The sequence below is a fragment of the Echinops telfairi genome, unplaced genomic scaffold (assembly GCF_000313985.2).
Source record: "Echinops telfairi isolate 266 unplaced genomic scaffold, ASM31398v2 ScPeMD7_7469;HRSCAF=8507_0, whole genome shotgun sequence".
Classification (NCBI taxonomy): domain Eukaryota; kingdom Metazoa; phylum Chordata; class Mammalia; order Afrosoricida; family Tenrecidae; genus Echinops; species Echinops telfairi.
Window position 1 is genome coordinate 77,897,049 of NW_022111372.1, and position 12,849 is coordinate 77,909,897.

The window sequence follows — 12,849 nt, forward strand, 5'->3', positions numbered from 1 at the left end:
TACGGCCCAGAGGCCAGGCCCAGCCAGAGCCCCGCGCGGCTGGAGGCGCTCGGCGGTCGCCTGGGTCGACGAAAAGGCTCGGGACCTAAGAAAGAGAGGAGACGGACGGAGAGCATCAACAGCGCGTTCGCTGAGCTGCGCGAGTGCATCCCCAACGTGCCAGCCGACACCAAGTTGTCCAAAATCAAGACTCTTCGCCTCGCCACCAGTTACATCGCCTACCTGATGGACGTGCTGGCCAAGGACGCACAGGCCGGGGACCCGGAGGCCTTCAAGGCTGAGCTCAAGAAGGCCGATGGCGGCCGCGAGAGCAAGAGGAAAAGGGAGCTGGTAAGTTCGGGGCCGGCGCGCTTCGGCCAGAGGTCCCGGAGCTGAGAGCACCCGGGAGCGGCGGTGCAAGTAGCGGAAGGAGAAGATTGGGTGGTGCGCACGATGTTTAGAAACTCGGCAGTTCTGAGCTGGTCGCACAGTGTGATATTTTGTCCGGAGGGGTATTGTAATTTATTGGTATTGTGGGATCGAGTGTATACGATTGAGTGCAGATGCAATTTTAATCTTTTCGGAGGGGGGGATCGTAAGGGCCCCATTTAAGAACCTCCCAAAGCTGTGGGTCCCCGAAAATGTACAAAGTACCTTTCCCTTGGAAGGAACAACGCCTGGCGGAGCTCACTAGTGTAATTTGCCTGCGTGCGACTTTCTGTGCACGGGCTTATTACTACTTCCAGAGGACCTCTGCGGAGAAGGCCATTCCACCTTCATTTGCCCAGGGTAGGACAAGCCTAGGAGAAGACGACTCACCCGTGCAGTCAGAGGCGGAGTGGAGGGGGGTGTAAAATAAGCCAGGTCTTTGCTTCTCCTTGGAAAACCATCCATCACTCCCGTGGTGTTGGAAGATTCCGAGGTGGTTTCCTGGGGAATCTTAGCCGACCGGCAAGCTTCACCCTCTTTTTGCTTTGCGGGTTGCTAGTCCTACTACTAGGCGGTTCTCCACCCTCTCTAGGGCTCGGAGCCCTTACCCCTTTCCGGGAACGCTCCATACCGACAGCCCAAGGGCACGGAACCTCTTCTGGAGACGATTTACCCCAGGGCCAGGTGGGCGAGTGCACTCCAGGCCCGCATCTGGGAGACCGCTGGAAAGCCCGACAGGTTTCTTCTGCCCGCCGGGGCGGTCGTAAACCTGGGAAGTGTCCCTCCCTAGCCTGGGAAAGAGATAGCATCGAGGTTTAAAACCGCCTGAGTAGACGTGGTTTGGGCGACCCCTACTCCTGCACCTAGACCTAGGGTTCCATTCTTGCTAGGACTGAGGGGTGGGGGTGGGGGGAGATTCTAGGCCAGATCCACCCCCCTCCTTTTTTCTCGGTGGGTGTGAAGCGCCTGGAGAGTCCTCTGCCGACCCCCAAGCCCCCATCCCACCCCCACCCCCACCCTTGACACGGAGAATTCTCCTAACCAAACTAGCTGCTGTTGCCCAGCCCATCCCGGCTACAGAGAAAGGGACTAGGCACATGAGGGCAAATTTATGAGTCTGTTTGCATATTTTGCAAACCGAAATCTGTCACTTATTTAAAGGCGCCCAGTTACTTTCAAACCCCCGCGTCCCTCCAGCTCCGGCTGTTGGAGTTGAAAGTTAATATTCTTTCTCTACTCTTTTCTTGTGTATTTGTATGTTCGCTGGCGGCGGCGGCGGCGACAGCAACAGCAGCAGCAGCAGCAGCAGCAGCATGACGGCTTTCCTCCTGCTCTGGGCCCCGGGGAGAAGAGGATTAAAGGGCGCACCGGCTGGCCGCAGCAAGTCTGGGCGCTGGAGTTAAACCAGTGAGCACAGGCTCCCGCCCAGGGCCCGGCCACTGTGGGTCCATCCTGGAGCCAGCAAAGAAAGGAAGGCAGCAGCGAAGGCTAGCCTCTGGGTCCCTGCAGCCTGCGGGGATACATCCCGCGGAGCCTCTGCTGCGAGCTGCCGAGTTGTCTGCAACCGCACACTTGGATCTCACGTGCAATGTAGTTTGAAATCGTTTTTTAATACATAAAGAGAAAGATATATATATATATATCCACTCCCCTAACCGAGAGGACAACCCTGACAGGCAGGATGAGGGAGAGAGGGACTTCGGGACTGAAGCCTGGGGGGATCTACACATCCCTCTGACACAGGCGAATTTAGAATCCTCAAGTCTTCCTAACTCCCCTGTCTGGCCCTCTCTCTCAAGCACCCCACTCTCCCGCTTTTCCTCCAGCTTCGGGTCGCCCTCTTCCCTCATGAAAAGGCAATAAGACCAACCCATCGTTTTCTGCCCGGGATAGAGTCAAAAGCAAGAACCTGGGTATTTTTATATTACATTGTTTTGTTTTTGTCGCTGCACTTCCTACTTAGTTTCAAGGGAAAGTTTGCTTTTTTTTTTTTCATTGTAAATAAAAACTTTCCCCCTCCTTGGGAAGTTTTTATGTATTTAAACTACCTACCTACCTGTGCCTGGAGCGCTCGGGTGTGTGTGTATCCCTGTTCCCACCCTTTTTCTACCTCAAATCTATATGACCACTCACAGTCCCCCCTCCCGCCCCCGCCCCCACCTTAACCAAAGCAGTATCTATGCTCTTGACTAATAAAAACCGCGTTTTCCCAAGTCCGAGGAAACTTGTGTGATGTCTGCGGCTGGGGTCGCGCAGGTCCATATCTTCAGCTGGCTTCTTTTGTTTTGAGAAGCACCCAATCGTACTGGCAACCCAGGAAAGGGGAGGAAATGGATGAAAGATTTTTTTCTGGAACGAATCACTACGTGATCCTTACCATTAAATGGTGACACAGTATACCTCGGGGAAATGGAAACTGGATACGAAGTAGACACGCAGAGCCCTGCCCGGGATTGGCGTGGGCTGGTATTCGCGTGTGCCCTGCAGTGAGTACTCGCACAAACGGTCCTGCTGTGGAGCGTGTGGTGGGCTGTTAGGAAAGAAGAGGGCTGATCACATAAATGGACAGCATCAGAGGGGTTGAGAGGCTGAAATGCTGGACTTGGTCCAACCAGAATAGGTGTCTGTGTAGTTCAAACAGATGCCCATGGCGGTGGGGGTGGGGGGACTTTACACATATTAGCAGCTGTTTATTTTAACCCCGACTGAACTAAGCTTATGAGTATGTGTGGTTGAATAGAGATGTTTTAGGTATCACTCCAGCAACAGAGCCTTCAACAAATATTTGTTAGAGCATATGGGTTTTGTGCAATTTGGGGGCAGGTTGGGTGCGCGGGCAACTGTGTTCCAGCGCCAGTCTCCCTGCCCCTTCCCACCTGCGCACACACGGGGGTGCAGACTGGGGTGGTGTCTAAATGTGGGCGCATTTACCTAGGCTCGAGGTGCTTGCTGGGCTAAAATAAAGGGGCTGCTCCCGGAGAAAAAAGAATACAGGAAACTAGACTTGGGCGCTAGGCTAATCGCCTAGCTCCAGCGATCCTTTGCCGGCACTCACCCACTGCTGGGCCGGTGATTGTCTCCAGCGCCCACTGCGAAGGAGGAAAGGCGGGAGCTGGCCCCCAGACCCCGTACAGCGGGCAGGCGTCCGTCCCGAGACTGAGCGGAGAAAGGACACCCCATGGAGCTTCGGGGCCTGGCCTCGAGGGGCATCTGGTATGCCCTAGGCGCCTTGTCCGGGCCTGGGGGGCATACGGGGCCCCTTTAGTCTCGGCTATAAACACTGTGGCAGGGACTGAGCACCACGCGGGCCTTTCCAGACCCGAAAGAGTTAATAAAAGGTGTTTTATGGGCGCTGAGAAACGGCGAGGGGTGTGTGTGTGTGTGCGAAGTGTTAGCTTCTTTCTACTCCGACCCTCCTACATTTTTCTTTTTTTCCGTTTGCCACCCGCCGCCGGATCAAACAGACCTGAGATTTAACTAGGGCAACACCTCTGGGTAATGAGCCGGCCCTGCGCACACCTCCCCAGGCTGCTGCGTTCCGGCTCCGCAGCCCCCCAAAGCCCTCAGGGAGACGTGCAAAAGAAAAATCAAGCCCTCCTTCCGCCCCCATTTCCACATTTCCACGTCCTGGGAAATCCCTTAAGAAATCTTGACCCGCGTCGAGAAACTGAGAAGGTTTCCATCGATGTCCCACCACACGTAGGGACCATGTCTAGATTCGAACCCAGGGCTCAGCCATGTTCGGACTAGCCTCTGACTGCCACTAGGCACAGATCCCGGGACTATTTTTAGCATCGTGAAGTATCCTAGGCACGGGAAGAATGCACACCCAGGTCTTGCTTTCTTCTACCCTGACCAGTGAAAGGGAAGGGAAGTGTGGTGGAACCAGGCCTCTGCAGGAAGCCTCATGCTGCCAGGCCGCCCAGCCCTCTTTGGTAAGAGAAAGGCGGAGCCCCAAATCAATCCCCGTCTCGGCGGGACCTGGGAGTGGAGGTTGGTGGCCCGTGCCCTATTTGGACGTCGCCTGGATAGCCTCCTACCTCCCCGCCGCCGCCGCCGCAGTATAGCGGTGAGTCCCCACTATATTCCCAGTGCACACTGCACAATGCCGAGCGCCGGACTGCCCTGTGAGTGGGACCCAAAGGGTCCCCAGACCCTGAGATCAGTGCTCTCCCTCTGCCCCTGGGCTCTCAAAGCCTAGTCCGGGTAGTTCACCCTTCCGGGGAAAATACAAGGGCCCCTCCCTACTTTGAAAATATTGTTAAGAGCCTGTCGTTTGCTTTCCTATGCTCTACGACAGTTTCCATGCTGTTTGTCAGAAACTTCAACGGCTGTGGTAGAGAGAGTGTCATCATCCTTATTTTTTAAATTAAAGGCAAAAAAATAAAATAAATAAAGGCATTAAAAAAATCTGGTCCCAGGCTTAGGTAAAGCAAATTTCAGGAATTTACCCTCAGGAAAATACTCAAAGATTTAAACTACAAGTGGAATTAGAGAATTTTTTTTGTGTGTATATTTTTGCCACCATTAGAAAAAAAATTACATGACTAACAATGAGTACAAGGAAGAATATGTTCTAGAAGGGAATGTGGTGATAATTGTACAACTAACTCTTCTTGATATATTGAATTGTATGACATGTGGGTGAATTGCAAATAACACCTTTAAAAAAAGCAAAGACTTAAGCCACAGGATGAGAAATGGGAAAGGATCCCAGGATCCATTGGGACAGGAACAGAATAAGTAATTCATTCATACAGGGGACTCCTACCTGGCCCAGGGAAATAATGTGGGGGATGACCTGGAAATTGTTCGTGGCATACTAAGTGTGTGTGTGTATTATCCAAAATTACTAAACACTGCGATCCACTTTATGTAAAAACAAAACAGGGCAAAACCCTAACTCGTAGAAATAAATAACAATACGAAGACAAAGTGGAAGGATAGGTTTTGAAAGCATTAACACTCTACCTCTGGCTCATCGAAAGAATAGTTCCAACATTTACTTTTGCTTATTTAGATTTTTCTTAACGTTTAAAAATTGAGGGCTACTTTTGCCGTTAAAATTAATGGTCTCCTGTCGCAGTGCACTTCCAGGATGCTGTGATTAGGCACATGCTTACTGAGTGCCCACCAGGGAGTGAGGGGGCATGGTGGATATGAAGATGATGAACAGGAGAGGGACCTAATAGGCAGGTTTGCCTGAAAGCATTTTTGACTCCACACAACCAATGTACTCTATTCTTTACATTGAAAACCTGCTAATGCGTGAAATAATTACAACCACCAGCAGGTACATTTTATTTAGGAGACTTTCTAAGCCCTTAACAGGTATTGTTTCATTGAAGCCTCACTAAAGAAGGGTTTTGTCCAAGGTCACAGAGATGGGAGAAGGCAGGCCGGGGGCAGTGGACTGTGCAGACCTGCTTTTCCCCACAGCTCTGCGTGGTGCCTACCAGGGTGGGTCCTATCTGCAAAGGAGGCTCTGTGATCTCTCGGGGTTTCCTGACTGTCACACGCATGTGTCAGGGCTCTACTTTTACTGGGGAAGCGCAGCATGCTCTTCTTGGCAGAGGTCTCTGGCATTCACCTTTCCTGGATCCTTTCACTTCTGAAAGCAGTTTTCTCCCCGTCCCCTTGTAGGGAGCCAGATCGAGCATTGTCCTCCCTGGGAACTGGTGGGGAAATGAAAGACCAGAGAAGGGAAGGGCTCGGCTCAGGTCACACAGCTGGTGGGAGGTTGAGCCGGGGTCCAGATGGGTCTGTCTGCTGGTTTCAGGCCCAGCGCTCTTGGAAAAGGCTCTGAAGTGCTTCTTTCTGCGCAGCCAGCAGTTAAGCTTGCAGTCTTGCTCAATCCTCATAAAAGAAACGAGAGCAAGGAATCAGCCAGCCTCATTTTTACATGAAAAGTGACCATGAAGAAAAAATATGCTTGCTCTGAAGTGTCTGAAGCCAGGCTCCTGATTTAAACCCAGTTTGTTTGAAAACAACTTTTTTTTTTCAGCTGAGTTTTTACAGCTGAACTCTCCCAAACCCATAAAAAAACAAGGTTTATATGGGAAATGGTGACAGACTCTTAACTATAATACACAGCGTCTAATGTAAGCAGACATAGACACTATATAAAGCTCCTACCAGTGTTATTAAAACAAACAGAAAAACACATTCATCCCCACAAAATGGACAAGGAAGGCATCAGAGGTTCACTGAAATGTGCCAAGAATCTCGTACTACTGAGAGCTTCATCGGCCTTGCCCACTAGCCAACCCTTCCCCATCTTACAGAAGGAGAAATTGAGTCCCACTGGAAGGAGGAGCATGTCCCAATACAGCTATGACTTAACAGCTACTGCTTCTAGCACCAGGGACAGAACAATACAGTTGTTAGGCGAGTGAGAGCAGATTATTGGACACATTTGTGTCCCTTTCCTCATTGACAAAATGGAAACAAATTGAGATCATTGTCTTAATTTTCTGGGATTTGTGAGGGTCCAATAGGATAAAAGCATGCAAAGCGCTTGGCATGTTACTCATGGGAGAGGTCTGCCTACAGTGTTTTATTGAATCCTCCAAATAGCTTTGTGAGGCCTTAAAGGTTTGTCTTATATGATTGTTTGCATGTTTTGGAAAAACAGTACATATTTCTGACATACACAGATACATACGTTCCAGTGATTTCTCCAAGACATGCAGACAGTGGGCAGGTTGCTGGTTCTAATCCCTTACATTCCATATCATCCAGGGCCCAGAAGGGTGCAGCTGCTAAAGAACCCTGGTGGTGCTGTGGGTTAGGTGTTGGGATGCTAATCACATGGTCAGTGGTTCAAACCCACTAGCTGCTCTAAGGAACAAAAATGAGGCTGCCTGTTCTTGTCAAGATTTACCATCTCAGAAACCCTACACAGGGTCCCTGTGAGTCAGGATTGACAGGATGACAGTGGATGTGATTTGAAGGTAGTTCTGTCCAGTAAAAATATACATGTCATATAAAAACATGTAGGCATTGCATACATACCATATATGCAATTAAACATGTCATATAAGTCACAAGTGTGAACCATGCATGCAATTAAACATATCTAGTAAGAAATGTACAATCTACAATTGAGTCGATTCCAACTCATAATGGCCTAGTAGCCACATTAAAAAAAAGTATAAAGAATCAAATGAACTAAAAAAAAAAAAAGAAAAAAAAAAAAGAATCAAATAAACTTAACTTTAATTATATATTTTATTTAATCCATCATAGCCAAAGGAGCCTTGGTGGTGCACTCATTAAAGCACTTGGCTGCTACTCGAAAGGTTGATGGTTCAGAACCACCAGAGGCTTTAAGGGGGAAAGGGCTCATAGTTTGTGCCTGTAAGATTAAACTAGCTGCTTTTGAGTCCACTCCAACTCGTGGAAACCAGGGCATGTCCCAGCTTTGCCAACACTGTGGGGCAGTTCTCTTGTGTCCTACAGGGTCCCAGTGAGTCGGCCTCAGCTCGAGAGCACACTAATCAAGAGAAAATTGTTAATGAGATAGTTTACATATTGCTCATACCACGCCTTCCAAAATTTGGAATGCACTTTACACTTACAGTACATTTCATACCAGACTATATTTCAAGTAGAATATTAATTCAATGGCTACAATATTAATTCAATGGCTAGTGGCTACCGCATGGACTAATACAGGTCTAAAAGCACATGTAGAGGCATGTTAAACCCAGGCTTCAGTGAGCCTATCAACAAGTATTAAGAACCACTGTTCACCGAGCACGTACTGTGTGCCAGACAGCAATGCTTAACACACAGAGGCTCAATTACCCCTTCTAATAGCCAAGGAGGGGAAATCATTGATTTGTGGCCACCTAGCCATTAAGTGACAGACTTGAGATGTCAAACCAAACCCCTCTGACTCCTAAAGCTATAGTTTTAGCCACTGAGTCCTGTGACACCCCCCACCCACCCCAGACGCCAGCAGGGCTGTAGTAAGGCAGAGCTATGTGGAATGTCCTGGGGTGGTGGGTGGGGGTGGGGGGATTCAGACTGGATAAGAGGCTTCAGATCCAAGTCTATTATGAGCCATGTCACCTTGGACCAATAATTCCCTTGGGCCTTAGTTTTCTAACCTCTGATATGGGCTAATGATACCTTTCCTCACTCCTGCAGAACTCGGATCATGCTGAAACAGAAAAAAGGTCCTACAAGCATTTAAATAGCACAGGAAATCTGGCGAGAGAGGGAACGAGTTATCACCACTGTGCCTATAACCGGATTAGGTGAGCTGTGTGACAGGTTTCTTCCCCTCTCTGAGCCCTCAGAGCCCTCTTCTATAAATGGCAAAAGTCATCGCTCGTAGAGATGTGGAGATTAAACGAAAGTTCCACAGTGCCAGGCCCAGAGTAGGCAGGTGGTACGGGAGAGCTATTATTATCTTGGCTGCTGCTTGTTGGGGTTGGCCTGCTGGGCCTCACTTGGAAACCACAAGGAATATCAGAGAAGGAAGAGGGAGTTTGGCCTCTTCAAGCCCCCAGGCCTGGCTCTTGGCACAGGCTACTATTTTGTTAATTTTAGGTGATGGGGTTAGGGGAGACACGCTGGAGTGTGGTGGAAAAAACAACAATACGAGATTGAGGAATCCAAAGAAGGGGTTCCGTTTGCTGTGTGACATTGAGCACTTTCTGGTCCCAACTGGACCTCAGTGTCATCTTTAAAATGAGAGGGTAAGATTAGAGATCTAAATGCCTTTCTGCTTAACCATCTAGGACTGACACGTTCACCAAACTTGGCACCTTGGGGCTCAGGGCTTGAGGAGAGGGCGCCACCTGGTGGCTGCATGGCTTCCTGTACCCTCCGAGGACAGAGGGATCAGGGCTCACAGGCTCCCTTTCTTTAATAGCCTGGGGCCAAGAATGGGGGGCATGGTCTGTAAAGGGAGCAGAGAGAGGACCCAGCAAGTTCAAGGGGCCAGGAATCCTGGGTGAGAAGTTGGGGTCTTGGGATCCAAGGTCTCTGAAGCTTTCCTCCCTAAAGGTGTCTTGAGGAGAGGGGTCTGTGTTTCCTGCCCAGAGCCTCAGTGATGTGGACTTAATCTGAAGAACAAAGGCTTCTTCCTGCAAACACTCACCACCACCCCCCTTTCCCCTTCCCCATCCCTCCTGCCAAGCCAAGTAATTTTGGTCATAAAAATGCATCACACGTTATTACTGTTCCCCCACGTGCCCCTCCCGCCGCACCCCCTGCGCCAAGTGTCTCAGTTTCTTTGAACAGGAGCTACTTATGGAGTCTTATCTTGGTAATTCCAAATCCTGCTAACATGGTGCTGGGCTATAGGAGTTCCTGGGAAGTGCCAATAGTGAGCATGCTTGGCTGCAAAGGAAGAGGTTGGAGGTTTGAGCTCCTTCTGCAGTGCCTCGGGAGATAGACCTGGCAACCTACTTCCACAAAACCAGCCACTGAAAACCCCATGGAGCACAGTTCTACTCCCGCACATGTGTCAGCAGGGACTCCACGGCGACTGGTTGAATAGCAGGCAGAGAGCTGTTTCTCCCTGCACTGAATACCCGGGAGTATAGGATCCTAGTCCTAACAGCTTCTGCCTCTCCTAGGCTGCCAATGTCTCTCTTCTCTCCCCAGTAGCAATGCATGACACACTGAAAAGTCTGCTGGAAACCTAGGTGATCCCCCTAGTTGTCCTGAGCCTCAATTTCCCCATCTGAGCATTAGGGATGGCTGTCCCTTCTTTGGTGTGAGGATTATGAGCACATGCGCAAATCTCCTGGCACAGGGCCTTTGCACTTGGCAGTTGCCGTGGAAATAATAGCTGTGATTTCTGCAACTGTGCCAGTCTTTTTCACGTTTAGCTTTGGGAACAGTGAGGTTTTATGAAGAAATAGAAGTAGAATGCCCTTGAAAACAGTAACAGCCAATAGAAAGGAAACATCCTTAGTTGAAGGAGGCAGAGCCTCTTTGGAACTGTTGAAAGGGCCTCAGCCAAGGGTCCTCGTCTTTTAGTTCAGAGAAAGCCCAGTAAGCAGGCTGGGGTCTTGACATCATCACCTCCTTCAGTCCTCATCCTCTGAGCTTCCATAAGCTTCATAAGACACTGCCACCTGCTGGTACTTCCTGACCTCTGCTAACACCCTCCATTTGGCCTGCTGACTGGAGAGGCGTCCCTGAGGCCTGACTCTTGGAGGGCACCTGTGGTGTCAGTGGGATCCTCGCAGGAATCCTGGGTCCTCCCACTGCTCACTTAGTGGAGTTCCATGCTGCTGGTGACCACGAGCCCTCAGGAACTCTCCTAAGCCATCTTAGCTTAATAAAGCTCATTACATTAGCTAGGCCTCATTGGCTTCTCTAACACTCCAAGAGCCCGGAGTGTCCTGCTCGCAGATCTGAGGACGTTAGCGGTGGGAGGATCTTCAGGCTTTCCCTCTCAGCAAGGACTGCTTTCTGCCACCTCCGAGCCTGAGCGCCTCCGACATGCCGAGCTCTTGGAGGGCAGAGTTCATTTCTTGATTCATTCAGTCACCTACCTGGCACACAGCGGACACTCACAGTTCCTCGCCTGCCTTTCATTGCGTTGCTGTTTCTTCCCAGGATTAGCTAGCCTGGTAACTGCAAAGTCCAAGCTCCCCATGGCATCCGAGGCTTTCTGCTCTTCATCCACCGCTGAGTCAGCTGCCCCCACCACTTGTCCCAACCCCCCAGTCAAGTCTCCCATTACCTTCGGGAAGCTCCCTTGACTCTTCAGAAAGTCTTTCCCCCCTGCTGCCTCCTTACTTTAAGTCATGTAGCGCTAGGTAGAGTGTGGGTATTGCGGGTTGTGCTCTGAGCTGCCAACCACAAGGTCTGTCATGGGAAGCCCCCTGCTGCTCCGCGGGAGAACGAGGAGGTGCTCCCCTCCCGGAAAGAGTTACAGTCTGGGAAACCACCGGGCCAGTCCCGCCCTGTCCTGCGCAAGAATCAGAACGGCCTGGATGGCAGTGAGCTGAGTGGTTATTTTGCTATATGCATATGGCTACAGTCACAAATATAGGTGACATGTGCATGCACAGATGTAATCCAAGGGGACTTCTAGAAGTCATTGGAAAACTGGGATTGAAAGATAGTAGGGTTCTTCTGCAGTTTCTTAAGTCTCCCTCATATACAGATAAAGCGTTTCTGAATTGATCCTGTGAATGTATTTCTATGCTACTAATATTGCTTTACAATTCGGACACACATATGGCTCTTTTAAAACTCGTTCCCTGTTACTGGGCCTACAGGCTGTTTGTGGTTCATTTGTCCTAAATGACAGACTCAAGTCACATAGACATCTGTTTAGCTCTCACCCCCATCCTTTTCTGGTGACCTGGACAAGCCGTTTCACCTCTCTAAACTTCTGTTATCTCATCTACAAAGCAAGCATCACACTAGTACCCACCACAGAGAGTTGGCAAGGCATGTAGCGTGGGTACACAGCATTGGCTGGCCATATAGTGAGTGCTCAGAGAAAAGGTCCCCCTGATGGGGGCGAGGGGTCTTCTGATGACCACTTTGGTTTCCTGATGACCACTGTGTGACCCTGGTGATATTGCCATTTTGAAGCCTTTGGCCAGCACGCATGGAGATGAAGCCTCATCCGGCAGGTCCTGACTGCCCCCAGTGCAGATTGTATCATGACTGCGGTGGGACAGTGGCATAGGGGTAGAATCCTCACCTTCCATAGGGCAACCGAAGCTTGGGATCTGGTCAGCGCCCTCATCTGTCCACGGAGGCTGGCATGTTGCTCTGAGGCTGAACAAGTTTCGGCAGAGCTCCCAGGCCAAGGCAGACAACTAAGGCAGTCAGCCCAGGAAGGCCCTTGCACCACACTGGTCTGACCATACTGCAGGCGGGGATGCCACGGGGGAGCTAGCAACAAACTAGCAGCATCTCTGTGCTTTTACTCCTCGCTCCCTCTCTGTCTTCCTACAGATTTCACGAATATGCCACTTAAACTATGCCAGCAGATAATAAACACTTGGAGGGCACTTCAAAGATTGCTTTGCTATTTTACAGTTCGGGCTAAAATGATCCATGCCCACTTGTAAACAGTTTAGACAACAGCAAAAGTGCACCAAGGAACAAGTCAGATTTGGCCCAAATCCCACCAACCAGGACTGATACAGCTGACATCTCAGTTGAGACATCTTTTGACTTGCCATCCCGGTGGTGCCAGGCCTAGGCAGCTCAGGGCAGGGCAGGGCAGGCTCCGTCTGTTTAATAAATGTCTGTTGACCTCCACCGATTGGCTCATTAAACAGCAGCATGCTCCACTTCTGTCCCTCTTGGCCAACCTCTGACAGTTTCATTAGCCCCATTAAATCATGCAGGTGCCTTTACACCTCTCGGGCTTGTTAATATCTCTCTGCTCAGCTCCAGTAAGTTAAAACCTGGCTAGAAGGTTGGCCGGACCTTGTTAACCTCCATTAA

General features: G+C 50.1%; 1 protein-coding gene across 1 annotated transcript; it reads left to right on the plus strand.

The window, feature by feature from the left end:
- On the plus strand, positions 1–2,556 carry HAND1 (heart and neural crest derivatives expressed 1; the record flags this gene model as incomplete). Its single annotated transcript, XM_045284708.1, has 2 exons — positions 1–330; positions 1,694–2,556. Coding segments are annotated over 2 exons (456 nt in total), but the record flags the coding sequence as incomplete, so codon positions are not given.
- Positions 2,557–12,849: the final 10,293 nt, after the last annotated feature.